Source organism: Aphidius gifuensis, linkage group LG1, assembly GCF_014905175.1.
Source record: "Aphidius gifuensis isolate YNYX2018 linkage group LG1, ASM1490517v1, whole genome shotgun sequence".
NCBI classification, from domain to species: Eukaryota; Metazoa; Arthropoda; class Insecta; order Hymenoptera; family Braconidae; genus Aphidius; species Aphidius gifuensis.
Genome location: NC_057788.1, coordinates 27,619,459 through 27,635,306, shown reverse-complemented (window position 1 = coordinate 27,635,306; position 15,848 = coordinate 27,619,459). Strand labels below are relative to the sequence as shown.

General features: G+C 26.2%; 1 protein-coding gene across 1 annotated transcript in view; it reads right to left on the bottom strand.

Moving 5' to 3' along the window:
- The window catches only part of LOC122859340 (acetylcholine receptor subunit alpha-like 1), a 62,383-nt gene that overhangs the window by 34,105 nt on the left and 12,430 nt on the right, over positions 1 to 15,848 (bottom strand). The window contains exon 2 of the mRNA XM_044162825.1: positions 11,347 to 11,622. Within this exon, the coding sequence (XP_044018760.1) occupies positions 11,347 to 11,604 (258 nt within the window). The 5' untranslated portion in view covers positions 11,605 to 11,622. The remainder of the gene's footprint in view (positions 1 to 11,346; positions 11,623 to 15,848) is intronic.

Below are 15,848 nucleotides of genomic sequence, written 5' to 3'. Positions count from 1 at the left end.
CGCCTTATAACCACACAAATTCATTCTCTGTACACTTAGTTTTTTTTTTTTTTTTTTTTCATGTGTTGTAATACTTTCTGGCAGCGTTCTGGCATCTTTCACTGAGGTATTTTCGCTTGTCGACTTGAAAAACCACACACAAGAAAAATACTGTGACGACATATGCTTATGTAAAGATCCATATAATCCTATGGAAATTTGATGCCAACGAAAACAGAACAATGCAGTTTATTTATTTATTTTTCTAACGTAATATACATTTTTCTATAACTCTTCAATAAAATAAACAAATAAATGGATATATATATAAATAAAATCTCATTAATTTATAGAGTTAATAAATTCTTTTTAAAAACAACAAATGTACAAAAAATATAAATGTCTCGTAAACTAAATGTAGAATTTTTATACTTTTTCTTGGAGAAAAAATAAAAATAAATAAATAAAAAGGTGAATGTCATCGCTTTTAAGTTAAATAGAATAGCCAAAGGAGACAATGCCATGGGAAATTCATTGAGTCCCTTTGGAAAAGGTTACTTGAACGACACGTATAAAAAATAAAAAAATCAGAAAAATTTTACGTTTGAACTTGTGAAGATGTTGGTAATGAGAAAAAACGAGTTGAAGAAGGATACTGAATTGCAAGATAAACACACAGACCATGAGTCAAGTGAAGAAAAAAAAAAAATAACTTTTCAAGTGTATATATGGAAAAAAAATATACCTAAAAACAAAAAAAAAAAATACATAAAATGGAATAAAGAAAATTACAAAGAATTGCCAGATGAACTGTAAAGAGTTTGTGAAGAAAATAAGACTCACTTTGACACATCAAGCGTAAAACTTGTGCCACAAGAATCTCATGTATAGACAACATAAACAATGAAAGTTAAATTATCTTTTAAATTCATTTATTTTTATTTATTCTTTAGCTGTTAAAAAAACAATAAAAAACGAATTTTTATTGACAATGAATTGTCATTTCAATGGAATATAAATGAATTTAAATTGAAATAAAAAAAAAACACTGTGAAATAATTTTTCAACTAAGCTCATTAATTTTTTTTTAAAAATACAATTCATTTAATAATTTTTATTCAATATTTATTATTGATAAAATAATTTTTTTATTCATCATTATAAATGAATTGGAGCGTATACAACTTTGATTGTAATCACGCCAAAAACTCAATCTGTATTTTTTCTATTGTGTTCTATTCTTTAAATTTTTCTTTACGGTTTTATATAAAATTTTTTCTTTTCTATTTCAATATACAGTATATAAAGATAAGAAATAAAAATAAATAAAAAAAAAAATGCTGGAAGCACTGAGCAAATAGCGAAATGGAAACGATTAGCTGAGAAAAGTATATGGTACATTCAATGAAAGGCTTTATTAAATCGTCTGGATTCACAAGCTTTAATAAAATGTCGCATAGTTAATGTAAATAAAAGAATAAAAAATATTTTATTTTATTTCATTTTCTTTTATTCGAAATAAGTATCATAAAAAAATTACTCCAAACAATATGACAATGAGTATTTAAATCTACAAGTTGAAGTAAAAATTAAATAACGAAAAAAAGAAAAAAAAAAAACTCAAATATAAATTGTTTATTATATTAACTACAAGACAAAAGATAATACTTTTAAAAAATAATTAAATTTAAAAGTTTAATAATTTTTTTAAATTACTTTGATTGTATATAAAAAAAAAATTTTTAAAAATGAAAAGAAAATTGGCTTCTGAAAATTACAAATGAATAATTAACACATTACTGATAAAAGAAAGTATAGACTATTCAACGTTGAAATACAGTTAAAATTAGAGCAATATATAGAAAAAAAAAAGAAGAAAAAATTCCATGACGAAAAGCTGCGGAACAAAGACTTATACTGGTATGAAAGAAGTAGAAAAGTTTTAATTGCGTCAGCCATCAAGCAAAAGATGGCAAAACTTCTTTGATGCTACTTTTTTTTAGCTTATCGTGTTTTTTTTTTTTTATTTTTCTTTGATCAACCAAGTCAATTAAAAAAAAAAATTAAAAAATAATAATAAAGTTTAAAAGAAAATGAAAAATTTCTTTCAAAAAAAAACAAAAAAAATTGACAAAAATAGAATAAAGAACAATAAATTAATAAAATGATTACAAGAGCGTAAAATAAAGATTATAATGTGTCGTTAATAATTATATATGTAGGGCAAAGTTTAACTAAGTAACTCGATTTTCACCGTCACTGCAAATTAAAGACTAATTGTAGAAAGGGAATAGTGCAATGAGGACTTCAGATTGAAGCTTCAAACGTCATATTCATTTGGCTTTTCTTTCACCTTATATACCATCTTTCACCATTATGATTTGAATATTCTCTCGACACCAAATCTACCAAAATTCAGTTGAAAATCGTATTTCTAGTTTCTCCTCTAGTTTAAATTCCCACTAGAGTTTAAAGTTTCAATGGAGTTGTGACACTTTTGGACCCTCAGCATTGCCAAGTTTTACATCTGTCAGTGTTTCAAAAAAAAAAAATCAACAATAGATGCTAGATGTATATATTTATTTATATAAATTTTCAAAATATATATATTAATTTGAAATCAAACGACAGATGCAAAATCCAAAAAAATATGAATAAAACACCGAATTACTCAATTCAAAAAAAGAAAAAAAAATAAATGAAAAAGGTCAACTAAATTTAGTCAGTAAAATAAAAAAATCAATATGAAACTTTCTACATAATATAATGTAAAACTTTGAAATGAAAAAAAAATTAAAAATAAGAAAAATATAATAATAATTTCTTGAAAAATTTCATTATTTTTCAATTTATAGTTAAAATAATGATCAGTTAACAATATTGATTGTACAAAATTATTTAATATTTGGTAAAGCAATAGACCAAAATTGAAAGTACAATTATATTTGCTTGGTTTCAATTGAAAATCAACATACTATTTTCATGATTGAATCTAGCATCACAGATTGTGGTCACGTTGATATATACGAACCAATAATTCGACAATTCAAATATCGAAAAAACTACTTTTTCGTAGCTTGAGATTAAATCCAATTCACTGTATACCAATCAAATTCTATTTTCAGCTCGATTAAATTTTTTTATTCCTCATCTCAATATATATTTTATTTTTTTTTAATTTATCAATCTCAATATTCATTTAAATCATTGTAAATCTCTTCAGCTTATAATTTCACTTGATCTAAATTCAAAATTATAATTCATCTTTTTTTATCTAAAAAATTTCTTTTGATTTTATTTTATTCCTAAAATTATTAAAGTTAAAGTTTCAATTTATGATAATAATAATAATAATAATTTAGATTCATATTGAAATAGTGAAACTTGTTTAATCAAACTACAGTTGAGCATGTCTAATCGGAAACAGTCCACATTTCGATTGTCATTGTTGAGGTTGGCACAACGAGATCGTCTGCTCTGTCTGCACTCAAATTTCTAGATTCATTTGTATCGTATATATATATACATTATACATATATGTATATATAAATTCTATCAACAAATGGTTACTGCATAGATTGTTATATATTCATCAGCTAAATACAACTTTGTCATTCAAGTGAATACTAGTGCATTTGCTTGCATGGGCAAAGCTCAATTTGCAGAATATACTGTGTTTACCTGATAGTTTGATATAAAGCCTTACAAAAAAAATATATACTTTATCACTAGTATAAATCATGTGTGAATATTTTGATAAATCTATACAACTATATATTTTACTCTTGATTAATTTTAGCAAAAGACATTATCACTTTAAAATCAAAATTTTATTATCAAATTTTTATTATTATATTTCGTTTTTTTTTTTTTTTTATTTAATGAAGATTTTTGAATAATTATAGTGTAAAATAAATGAAAAGTAAAGACAAAGGAGTGGAGAAAAAAAAAAAAAATAGTTGGCATGTATGTGGGCACAAATTTACAGAGTTTCGTACAGCTATAAAGAATGACTGCCAACAATTTGCATGCTTGTACATACCTCTGGGAACAATATATCCTTTAACCGGATTTCAGTAACAAAGCAGTTTGAAAAATAATAAAAATAAAATAAATAACAAGTCAAACATAGAACAAGAAATAGATATATATACACAAAACTCGAAGCAAAATGAAACGTAACGTAATTTGAACATTCTGGTTGTTAAACAATGTCTGTCACTATTTAAAAAGAAAAAAAAAAACATCTGCAATTTATTTTGTCATCATTTTAACAATAATAATTTAATTCAATTATTTAAGTTCTTTTGACGTTGATAAATGTAGATAGAAAAAAAAAAAAAATATATATATTTTTTTATTCTCATTGTTTTATGGATTTTAAAAATCAGAAAAAAAAATAAAATTTAATTAGTATTGTATTTCAAGAGTATGAATAATATTAGAGCAACTATTTTACTATTATCTTATTTAAAATTAAATATATTTATATGTTGTAAAATCTTTTGTAATGTATGGCATATATATAAAATCAATTTAGCATAGCTCAAAGACATTCTCTCAGTATTTCAAGTGATATACTTTTACCTACTTTGGGTATATGTACACTGAGTATACTAACGAGGGATTAGATGGTATATAGTTATTGGTAGACAACTGAAAATGCCACTGAAGATAGTAACGATGAACTCAACTCGTTTGCATTTGCTGATGAAACACCCACGTAAAACCTACAGAGTTGCTAATAATGTTCAAGTCGGTTAAGGTAAAGTTTAAATAGAATTCTTGAGTTGAAAAAAAAAATTTAAATTAAAATAAAAAAAATACCGATTAAAGTTATATAAAGAAATTTTCTATTAACATACTTTGAAAAAGAGATAAAAGAAATTTTTCTTTTTCATTATAATTACAGTGAAAAAAATTTAATTTTTTTCATAAATTTTTCAAATGAAAAATGAATAATGTTTTATTTTTTTATTATATTAAATTTTATCAAAGTAATAAAACTTTTTAAAATAGTTATTGAAATAAAATTTGATTAAGAAAAAATAATGGAACTTTTTTAAATTATATTGATCGTTTATGAGATCGATTAAATAGTTGAAGAAGTTTTTTTGAATTTTTCTTTTATTATTTACACAAAAAAAAAAAAACTTGAAGCCAAAATGTAATTATTATGATTAGTCGTCTTGATAATAAATAGTTGATTATATTTTGAAAATTCATTAGCAAACTGAGTAACCTACTCAGTGTTCATAAAACCGGCTTTACCATTTTATCTTTTTTTATTTTTTATAAATTTTTAATTCCTCTTCATGCTCGTCTAAATATTATAACTATGTATATTCGTTAAAATCATGTCAGCTTGTTGTATCAGCATTAACTCAAAAGCTACATCTTCATTTAAAACTGAGTTTCAAACTAAAATTTTATGCAGCTAACTTGTAATTAAATTTGTGATAATTTGTAATAATTTAAACTCAACAACAAAGTGAAAATAATTTTTAAAATAAATATAATCAAAAATATTAAAATTAAAATTTATCATAATGATTAATTATCGTAGAAAATTGATGATCAATATGCTAATGAAACCAACAATTTTTTAAATGAAAATTCATTCGATAAAAAAACAATCAATACAATTTTTCATACAAATTTTTATTTAATAAAATTTAAATTATTAATAAAACCAATTGAAAAATTATTTTAATTATTAGATAGCCATTTTTAATTTATTTATTTTAATGGTCAAGCCTATTTTTTATCATAGAAAAATTCCAACTACAGTCAAACATCAAACATTAAATTGATAATAATAAACTTGTACGATTTTATATTCTACTAATTCCACTAAATTATTATTTAAAAATGGGATTTTTTTTTTTTTTTTTTGTTTCTGTAGTTAATAAATTACCAACTTTGAATAAATCATAGAATATTATTACAGCTGAAAATGTCTGACTAAAATACACAGTGAAAACAATGTCGTATTTTTCTTTGTCATAAAATACCCTTGGGCAAATTGTGACGTAAAAATTCAAAGAAAATGTCAAAAAAACCCAGTCGCAAAATAGAATATTATCTGTAAGTAAAAAATATAAAAAAAAAAACCTAGACAATCCACCATAACATTAAAAAAAATATATAAAAACGTAAACAAGAATAAAAAAAAATCTAAAATTCAAGTAAATTTTTCAACTTGAAATTATCTTCAATCAAGCTAAATAAAATTTTAAAAAATTTACGTGATTGAAATAGCTAATATCTATCAGTAATATGTGAATTCATCTGTAAACAGTCAAATAACCATAAACATCATTGACTTTGCCAATAATTTTTTGATTTTTCGAGCCAGTTTTTTTTATTTTTAAATTTTATAAAACAACCTAGTAAATTTTAACTTTTTCTTTTTATTTCAGCAAACATTAATCATCCAATTTCTACCAACTACATAAATTTAAAGCAATATTTGAATACCAATAAAAAAATATTTAAAAAAATTGAAACAAAAAATCAGAACAAATAGTGATAAGTATTTTTTTTTTTTTTTTTCTTTTGTTAGTACATCAAGTCAATTAGTAATACAATTCAATTTAAAGCTGTATAGTAGAAACAAGTTTAACAAGGTATTCAAAGAAGAAAATTTAATTGTACATGGACACGATAAAACACGCAAGCTTCGAGAATAGCCTTAATTGACATGACTTGCTTGATTTAGATGCTCTTTGTATACTTTTCTATATACTACTTTCAACATAAACTTACTTTTTATTATACAATATACGTACTGAAAAATATATTTAACTTCTTTTTTTCAATTTTTTTATTATTTGTAGTTGTAGTTTGTATTATCGAAAGTGTGTATTCACATGAGTAGTTAACCGCAACAAAAGAAACAACTTAATGTAACTCGTTTGAGGCAACTATATAAATTCACCACGTTTGTAATTTTCACAACAAAATATATATGTGCATTATGTACAATGGTGAAATTTTTAAAACAAAAGATGAAAGTTTTATGTATTGTTATCCCTCAAGTTTAGTAGAATCATTGAAGCATAGGCAACAGGAAGAAACACATTGAGCTGCCTTATGAACCTCACGAATTTAAACATCCGTATTACAACATGACCAGTAGTAGCCCTTTGACTTTTAATTTTCGTTTTATATTTCTTGAATAATATTTAAAAAATAACTTTTGTTTAGACTCGACTTGTAATTATATGAACTTTTATGAACAACTGTCCATTAGGTGAACAAACTTTTACTACCAGACAAAGCTCCTTTTTTTTTCATTTTGTCTGGCTAACATAACAACAAACTTCATTTTATTTATGATATATTATTATGCTGTTTTATTTATTATCTTTATTTTTTTCATTTAGCAATAAGAATTTGTTTGACAATTTTTTTTTTCTTTTAGTTTGTCTAAGGCATTTGGTAAAAATGGTCAGGAACAGACTTGTCTTTGATATGAAACTTTGAGGTGAAGTTTGTCGGTTAACTTTGACCTTTGTTGTTCAAAAATAGCTTATGATTGTGATGTTGGATCTCTGAATTCAGCTTTATCTTATACACAAAAGTATAAACTACTGGATTTTGAGCTTTCTTTTATTTCGGTCGTTGTATTTTTTTTTTTTTTTTTACATATATATAGGTTATATATAAAGAAATGAAAAAAAAAGAAGAGGAAAAGCTTACTGCGCAGTAGGAAGCAAAGAAATTATGACTGAGGTGACTTTTATTTTTCAACCTATCCTTCCATCTTTATATTTTTCACCCAAGTTTGTGTGCTGGATAAATGATAGCTTCAGAAGGGTCGAGCAACGAGTAGCAACATTTTTTTCATGTCATGACGCCCCAACAATAATCCTTGTTATGGGCGCGGTCTCAAATTTTTTTTTTCTATTGTAAACCGTGTTTTTGTGCCTTGATAAAATTTTATATACGCTTAATTTTTTTCCAAGTTTTCAGTTGAAATAAAAAAATTATATAAAATAAGCAGTAAAAAATAAAAAAAAATTAAATACGATGGATTTTTATGAAAAAAACTTTTCTCGCACATTCGTTTTTCTTTTAGTAATCTCAGTTCCATTATTATCATTGCATGTCTATATTATAAAGATGTATTTTTTCAATACAAAAATGATGGATAGCACTTTATTCTGTCTCTTATTTTTTTTTTTTCCTTAGTTTATATATATATATTTTTTTCTTTCTTTTCAAGAAGGATTTATTCTTTACATTAAAAGATTCTTGATATATTTTTTTCATATATTTTTCTTAGTATATCATAACCAAAAGAATTTCAGAAAAATTTCTTAAAATTATTAGATCACACACGAAAACTAGTAAATTAAATGACGAAGTACAAGTTGCATTAAATACAAGTCAGTAAAGTGGTTTGATAATAATAATTTAGTTGTTTATAATTTAAAAAAAAAAATGTATAATTAATTAATATTTAATAATTAAAATGTTTGAAGTAATGGAATTTCCTTGAATTAATCAAAATCACAAGGTCTAAAATAATCAAGGTCTCTGAGCAACTAACCCGAGAGATAGATGAGTACGTCTGACAGGATCAGTCTGGATAAGGAAATAATGCCATAGGCATACCGACGATAGTTACTGTAATTGGAAGCCCAACGATGAACGGTATAGTGAAAGGTAGCCCATAAATACCACAAGAAAACTTAATTAACCAAAGTGGCTGAATACGAGTAGAAAAAAAAATTATTTAACTACAAAATTTAATTAATTTCTTTTTACCAAAAAATCACATTCAATTATTTTTAAACTTTTTATCTTATTTCTTTGACTATTATTATTTTTATTTTATCGTTATTTTGTATTTTTTATAAATATATCGGGGAAGTATTATCCACGCTTGGATTTTTGCTGAATTGCTGATGTTAAAGTTTTTCTTCATTGTTGAACTGATTGGTACAAGACTTGATGGATTTTCTTGAGAGTAAAAATCACAAGAAATATGGATTGTAAAAGATTACAAGGTCCATGCGTCCATGTGAAACGAAAAATACTTTAAGAAAAGTATCCGACTAAGCTCAAAAAGTACAGCTTATAACAAGAAAAAATGTCTCTTTGTTATCGTTGGGATCGGGTAGTTGCGATAAAAGCAATCCGACTCTGGTAATTCTACCGCGTCTCTCGTTTTCTGTAGTAAGTGGACTCATGAGATTTATTTTTCACATATATAGTACAAAAGTGTTAGTTTTCGTTACATTTTTTTTCATCTAAAATAGCAAAAAGAAAAATAGTATGAGCTCATTTTAAATGATCCTCGAGAGAGGATCTAAAGTAGCTTGTCTTAATTGGCTGTCGGAAAAGACGAATTATTCTCGATTTTATTTCTTTTTCTTTTCATGTTTGTTTTAGATTTTACATTTTTTTTTTTTTCATCTACGATACTTGACCAGGTTTTATACATTGAAAATAAAGACTGACACAATAGTTTGAACATGTGACAGAAAATTATAGACATTTTTTATGATTTTGACTAAACAAAAGACTACTTAATATTCATATTAAAATTTATAGCTGATATTGATTAAATATAAAAGCTATTACTTCAAATAAATAGACGAAAAGTTATGGCGTGAATCTTACTGCTTGTTGAGTTTGATGCTAAAACACTGCCATTCTAATAATTGGCACATGAATCTCACAATTTCAAGCTCCAAAACAAAGCTGTCGTCCAGCTATATCTATTGATGGGAAACTTTAGTTACTCGAGGCAATTTACCAAGAGAAAACGTTCGTTAGTGTGACTTTGAGATGATGAAAATCGAACGGCAATTAATCAATGGAAAATCAAGTGTGATCAACAACAAAGTTAACTTTAAAATAGTGTTTGAGTTGGCTTTCATCGAATTAAATTTAAATACAAAGGTACAGCAATAAAAAATAAATTATATATATAAAAAGAAATAAGGACCAATTTTTTTTAAAAAAAAGAGCCATTCGAAAATTGCCAAACCACAAATATAAATTCATTCTCAAGAGAATAGTATAGAGAAAAGCTAAAAGCTGATCCATGTTCTGATTCTCTTAGTGCCAAATAGTTTTAGTCGCAACGAAAATCAATGGTTATATGTTGCAAAAAAAAAAAGAAAAAAATAATAAAAACCAAAATGAAATAAAAAATAAAAAGACGATATCTTGGTTACCTCGCTTAAGCGGACTTGCCAACGATTGATCGCAATAGACTAGCTTCATAACAAGCTATTGTAAAGCGGGAAACCTCGGTGAATATCAAGAGGAAATAGTAAGGGAATCCTGGAAAGAACCCATTCCGGAAAATGATAGTAGAGGGAGAATTTTGAACGAGGATAATAGGTATACATATTTTTGTGCAGCTATCTATCTCTATATATATACAACTGACCGGATTCACATCATTACGTCCGTTAGCATTGAACTGTCGATAAAAATTTTCGACTTTGTGCCGATTGGTGCTGACGAGCAAGCAAAGTGTTAACACATCCAATATGAACAGACAGCACGAGAAATAAAAATCGATACAACAAAACTCCCAGTATAAAAGTTTTAGTTTTTATTGTGTATCAATCAAGTTCACTACTCTACACCTCGTTCATATATATATAGCTATATGTTGTACAGATATTTTTCGGCTTTCGAAGTGGATTTTTGTCCGTGATATGTTCCATCAACTTGTCATCAACTGAATACCACTCACTATCGTAAATATACGAATGTCAGAGACGCGGAAAGTTAAGTAGTGCTTCAAAATTTCATCTTGACACTTTTCAATTTAGAAATACAAATTACATACTACATATGAAAAACAAACGATGACACGTAATGCTAAAAAACTTTGCTTCAACAGAGTTGACATCGAAGAGTTTACCTTTTTTTTTTTTTTTTTTTCAAAATACTAACTCAAATTATGATTAAATTTTCTACTGAATGTAAATTTTTTAATCATGTGCCAAGTAAGTGTTACATCATTAAAATGAAAAACCATTGACCTATATAAATAAATCTAAAATTGACCTATGTATTTGAATAAATTTAAGATACTTTTGATAACTGTGGTCGAGTCGTACATCAACAAATTCATGGAATATTCGTTATTCCTTAGCTACTGGACGTGACCAGGCCCCTGATACCACAGAGAGTTTGGAGTTTCTCAAATATTAGGTTAGAGGAAACAAAACAAATTGACATCTCTGTATTTATTCATTTTGATGTTTGTGTGTATTTACTGAGCTTTTGAACCGAACAACTTTATTTGGCAATGTATCAAAACTGCTATTTTTTTTTTTTTTCTACCAAATTGGTTATAAATAAATTGAGTTTAAGAACAATATTATTACTTACCACGTCAATAAGTTGTGATAACCGTAGTCCCATTTTGACAGTGAGTCGATCACTGTTGTTACCAACTGGTCGAATAAGACGATTGTAATTTGACAATAGATCGTCATACAGTCTTTTAGCATCAGGATTGGCGCTCGCACTTGGAAATGGTGTAATAAACAATGATATGGCGAGCGCCATCGCCAGAAATCCGCCCAATCTGGACGATAATCGGCACCAACCTTTCCCACCTTCGTCCGACCAAGCATCCCTGACCATCGTACGCCGTATCCACCCCTGTAACATTAATAACATTTATTAAAATCACAATAAGATATAAGCATACTCATTGGCATTATTTTTTATGGCATTTTGAACCATCCAAGTAATATGATCATCGATCAATTCTTAGATATTTAATCTAATTGGTAAATTGAGATACATCATAGGGTACTTCCGTAAAGAAACTTAATATCTCTCTACAAATATCAAAATCAAATATTCAACCCATGAACATGTGAAACTTATATTTGATTGGAACAAGCAAACACGTACTTGATATTATTTATTGAACGTATGTATCAACATGGTAAGTTGATGATTGGTTCAACAATTGAGGGAATTTGGAATTACTCTAACAACAATAGCTTTGAGTTGCATTCGATTTCCCACTTAACTTATACCCTGAATCCTATCTGTCTTTATCTTCTTACCCATACACATACCAGCTAAATTAATTCGCGCTATCAGTCTCAATACAATTCTCACAACTATCATGAATTTTATCTTGTATTTTTACGCTTATTATAAATTTCACCGTGAAAAAATTTGATGTTCAATATGCAAATGATTTAATAAATCTAACTATTAATCAATTACAATACTGATTATAGTTTAATTTACTTGCGATTTATCAGTTATCAAAATTCAATTTAAAAAGAAATTATATTTGTCAAAATTCAATTTATATACAATATATTTATACAAATTCTGATGAATCGTTCAAATTGTCAATGTTCTATGTTTTATAAAAAAAAAATATGGAATGATTTTTTATTTGCTTTTTTTTTTTTTGCTGGACATTGAAGGGAGATAGTGAGGAGTGGTATACCATGCATATCTTCAATCCTGTTGGAGACAGAAACAACAGCTTGCCTGACAAATCGATCGTTCTATGTATACTAAAATAAAAAATAAAAAAAAGAATAAAATCAATCACGTCATCCACATATTCAATACCATGATTTTTTTATTTTATTTTTGTATATTTTCATTTTAAAACTTTTGATTACAAGAGACACATGCAGATTCGTTTAACTGCGTCATATGAAACCTGCAGCAGTATCCAACAAATAAACAATGAGGCAACATCGATAGATAAAAAAACAAAAAAAGGGCAAAGAGAAATGAGGGGTAGGTATTTTGGTAATTTAAAATCCAGTCAATGTGAAATGTAAAATCCGTTGACGGCCAACGAACCACGTGAATGTGCCGTGGTGATATTGAACAACCTGATCGTATAGTTAACGTGGTTAATCGTGTTTAACGGTTATTTTGGTAAACAACGTTGTTGTTGTTGGATTGGCAGCAGTATAAAAAACATCATGATATATAAATAAATGCATAAAAAATAATTACTCTACAGTATCATCTACAATGTATCGACATTATAAATTCAAACTTGTTTAAGTACAACATTTCCAATTCAGTTGGTCTACCTTGATAAGCAAATATAATGACAATGTTATTATTTGATTATTATGTGACCAATCATTTAGCATATTTAACACTGTATAACTAGTTAAAGTTTTTTTTTTTTTTTTAAACTGCATCAATATTAAACTGTCTCCATAAAATTATAATGTTATTTAAATCGAGTTAATATAACTCTTTGATATAGATATAATCAATGAAATAAATATTGATAATATAAAGTTACGATAAAATCAAAATTATTTGTATCGATATTATTATTATTATATACTTTATAATATTTTTGTTTAGATGAAATTCAGTGATAAAGATCTAAAGATACTTCAAGAAAATATACATATATTTTTGGCAATACAACAACTGTGATGTAAATTTTGTGGTCATAATATTATTTTTTCGAGACTTTTAGGTATATCAAAATCTACTTTGTATTGCACAACATCTGTGGTGTATTCGTGTAAAGTAAAAAAAGAAATAAAAACTAATAAAAATAGGGGTATAAAAAAATTAAAAAAGAAAAAAAAAATTGACAAGAAACGAGAAATAAAAGGGCATACCAATTTCGCGCCCTGTGTTAGATACTTGTATTCACGTCACGTATGTCTACTCCACCCTTAAACTGAAGAAGTACGTGAGCGTGAATTTTTTTACTGCATCACCTAGGGCTCTGTGGTGAGACTGCCAAGAAGAAAAAAAAAAAAAAAAAATTCGTGAAACAGAAAGAAAGAGATATATATGCTAAAAATTGGCTTGATGGCGAGTAAAAAGGATCTTTTTCATTGCTGTTTGTACCTATTTTTTTTTTGTTTTTTATTTTTCTTCTTTATCCATGTACAGATATATTCTTTTCTTATTTTACCCTTCTACTTAGCAATATTTCTTATTCCACAGTCTTATTCACAGGTTTATAAAGTGAATGTACAAAATATATAAAAAAAAAAAAAAAAAAAACGTAATGCCATAAAAATCCTTATTTACGTGTACAGAAGACATAGTGGAATGAGAAGGCAACTAAGTGCCGTAGTGAAAATTAATGTTGCTTTATTTTGTGTTCACTTCACCCACAACTCCCGAAAAAAAATAAATATATGGTAAGAGAAATGGAGAAGTTAAATTTACTCAACGTGGCAACGTCGAAACTTAACCACGAAAGATTTTATGAAACTTTTTTTTTTTTTTATTTGCTTCTTGTATTTTTTTTTTTTTTTTTTTTATTTTCTAGACTGAGAGCTCATTGTATTTATCTATAATTTTTTAAATCAACTTTGAACTAATTTTAAAGAACAAAGAAAAGTTAAAAAAAAATGTTGATCAAGCTAATTGTTCAAATTTTATAAACTAATAAATTTTTAATGATAATTATTCTTGATTAAATTTGAAGTACATGTGTTTTATACAAAGTTACTTGGCTTTATTATATATATTTCGAAATAACATATGAGTCTTCTATTCCCCCACAGCAGTGTGTTACTTGAAATAATAAAATAATGAATTTTCTTATCATTGCCTTGAGGCTTTAATTTTACAAGATAAAATCATTCAAAGGTTTTGTAATAAACTAATAATAGATTAAAACTTTTGTCATTTCCTTTAACATTTTGTTCGTTAAATCAAAGCACCAAAAAATTCCAACATAAAGTAGATAAAAATATTAATTTACTTAATTTCTAAATGAAAAAAAAAAAAAAAATTTATAATTGTTTATTAATTTTTTCTAATCAATGAGCTCTCTATACATATTAAGGCTATGTTCATCAAACTGTTTATAATGTTAAGCTCATGATAAGTCATAGTAGTTAAACGACAAATTTAATAATATATTAGTAACGACCTACAAGCTTTTGTGTAAATCAGTTTGTCGAATAGATGAAGAGAAATGAGGAGAGACAGATCCGGCCTGAGAAAGCTGGCTATATGATGAAACCAATAATGAACCATTACCCATCACATCCATCAATCTAATACACGCATATACTGTTACACCCTGTTGGCCACTGAATCACAACGTGAATTTTACTCTCGTCCAGCCCTTTCCAATTTCACCCTACGGCTAAATTACGCATTTTGCTTTTATCCCAAAGTGATTTTACTTCGACACCCGGAAACAATTACAACAGAAACTGTTAATTTGATGGTTGGCAATATTTCCTCATATCCTGATCGGGACATTTTAATTAATGATAATGACATTGATGAGAAAATTTAGGTTATAAAAAAAAATGAATTTCAAATTACAGTTCGTTTTTTTTTTTTCATTATTTTCAACAAAGCCATTAATTTTCAGTTTATATTTCTGAGAATTTCAAGGAGATTTTGATTTCCTGTCTAAAATTAGTTAATCCATATGGATCAGAATTGTCTCTAGGTATACTCGAGGTATAATATGTCATATATCACTTGATTCTGAAACTACCTCCCTAGATCAAATTGCATTCTCGAACAGTTCCCGTTTGCATATCAATGCTAGAATTGTAGTTGGCAGTGATGATGGTCTCAAATCATCGGGCTACCTCAACAATCATGTCTGTTGAATATTGACTTAAATTAAAAAATTACTTACAACATTGGTAAAGCAAAATTAATGATAATAATCATTGAAAATGAAAAATAATTTAAACAAAAAAAAAAAAAAAGAAAGTAGTAATAATCAAATTGTGTGACAATCGAATTTATAATTTGAATTATTTAAATGACTAATGGTGTATTTAAAATTATATTTTCTTCATCATCTTATTTTCTTATTATCAAAACGAGAAATGATATAATTATTAATTCATATTTGTCAGATAATTTAAATTAACTTTGACTAA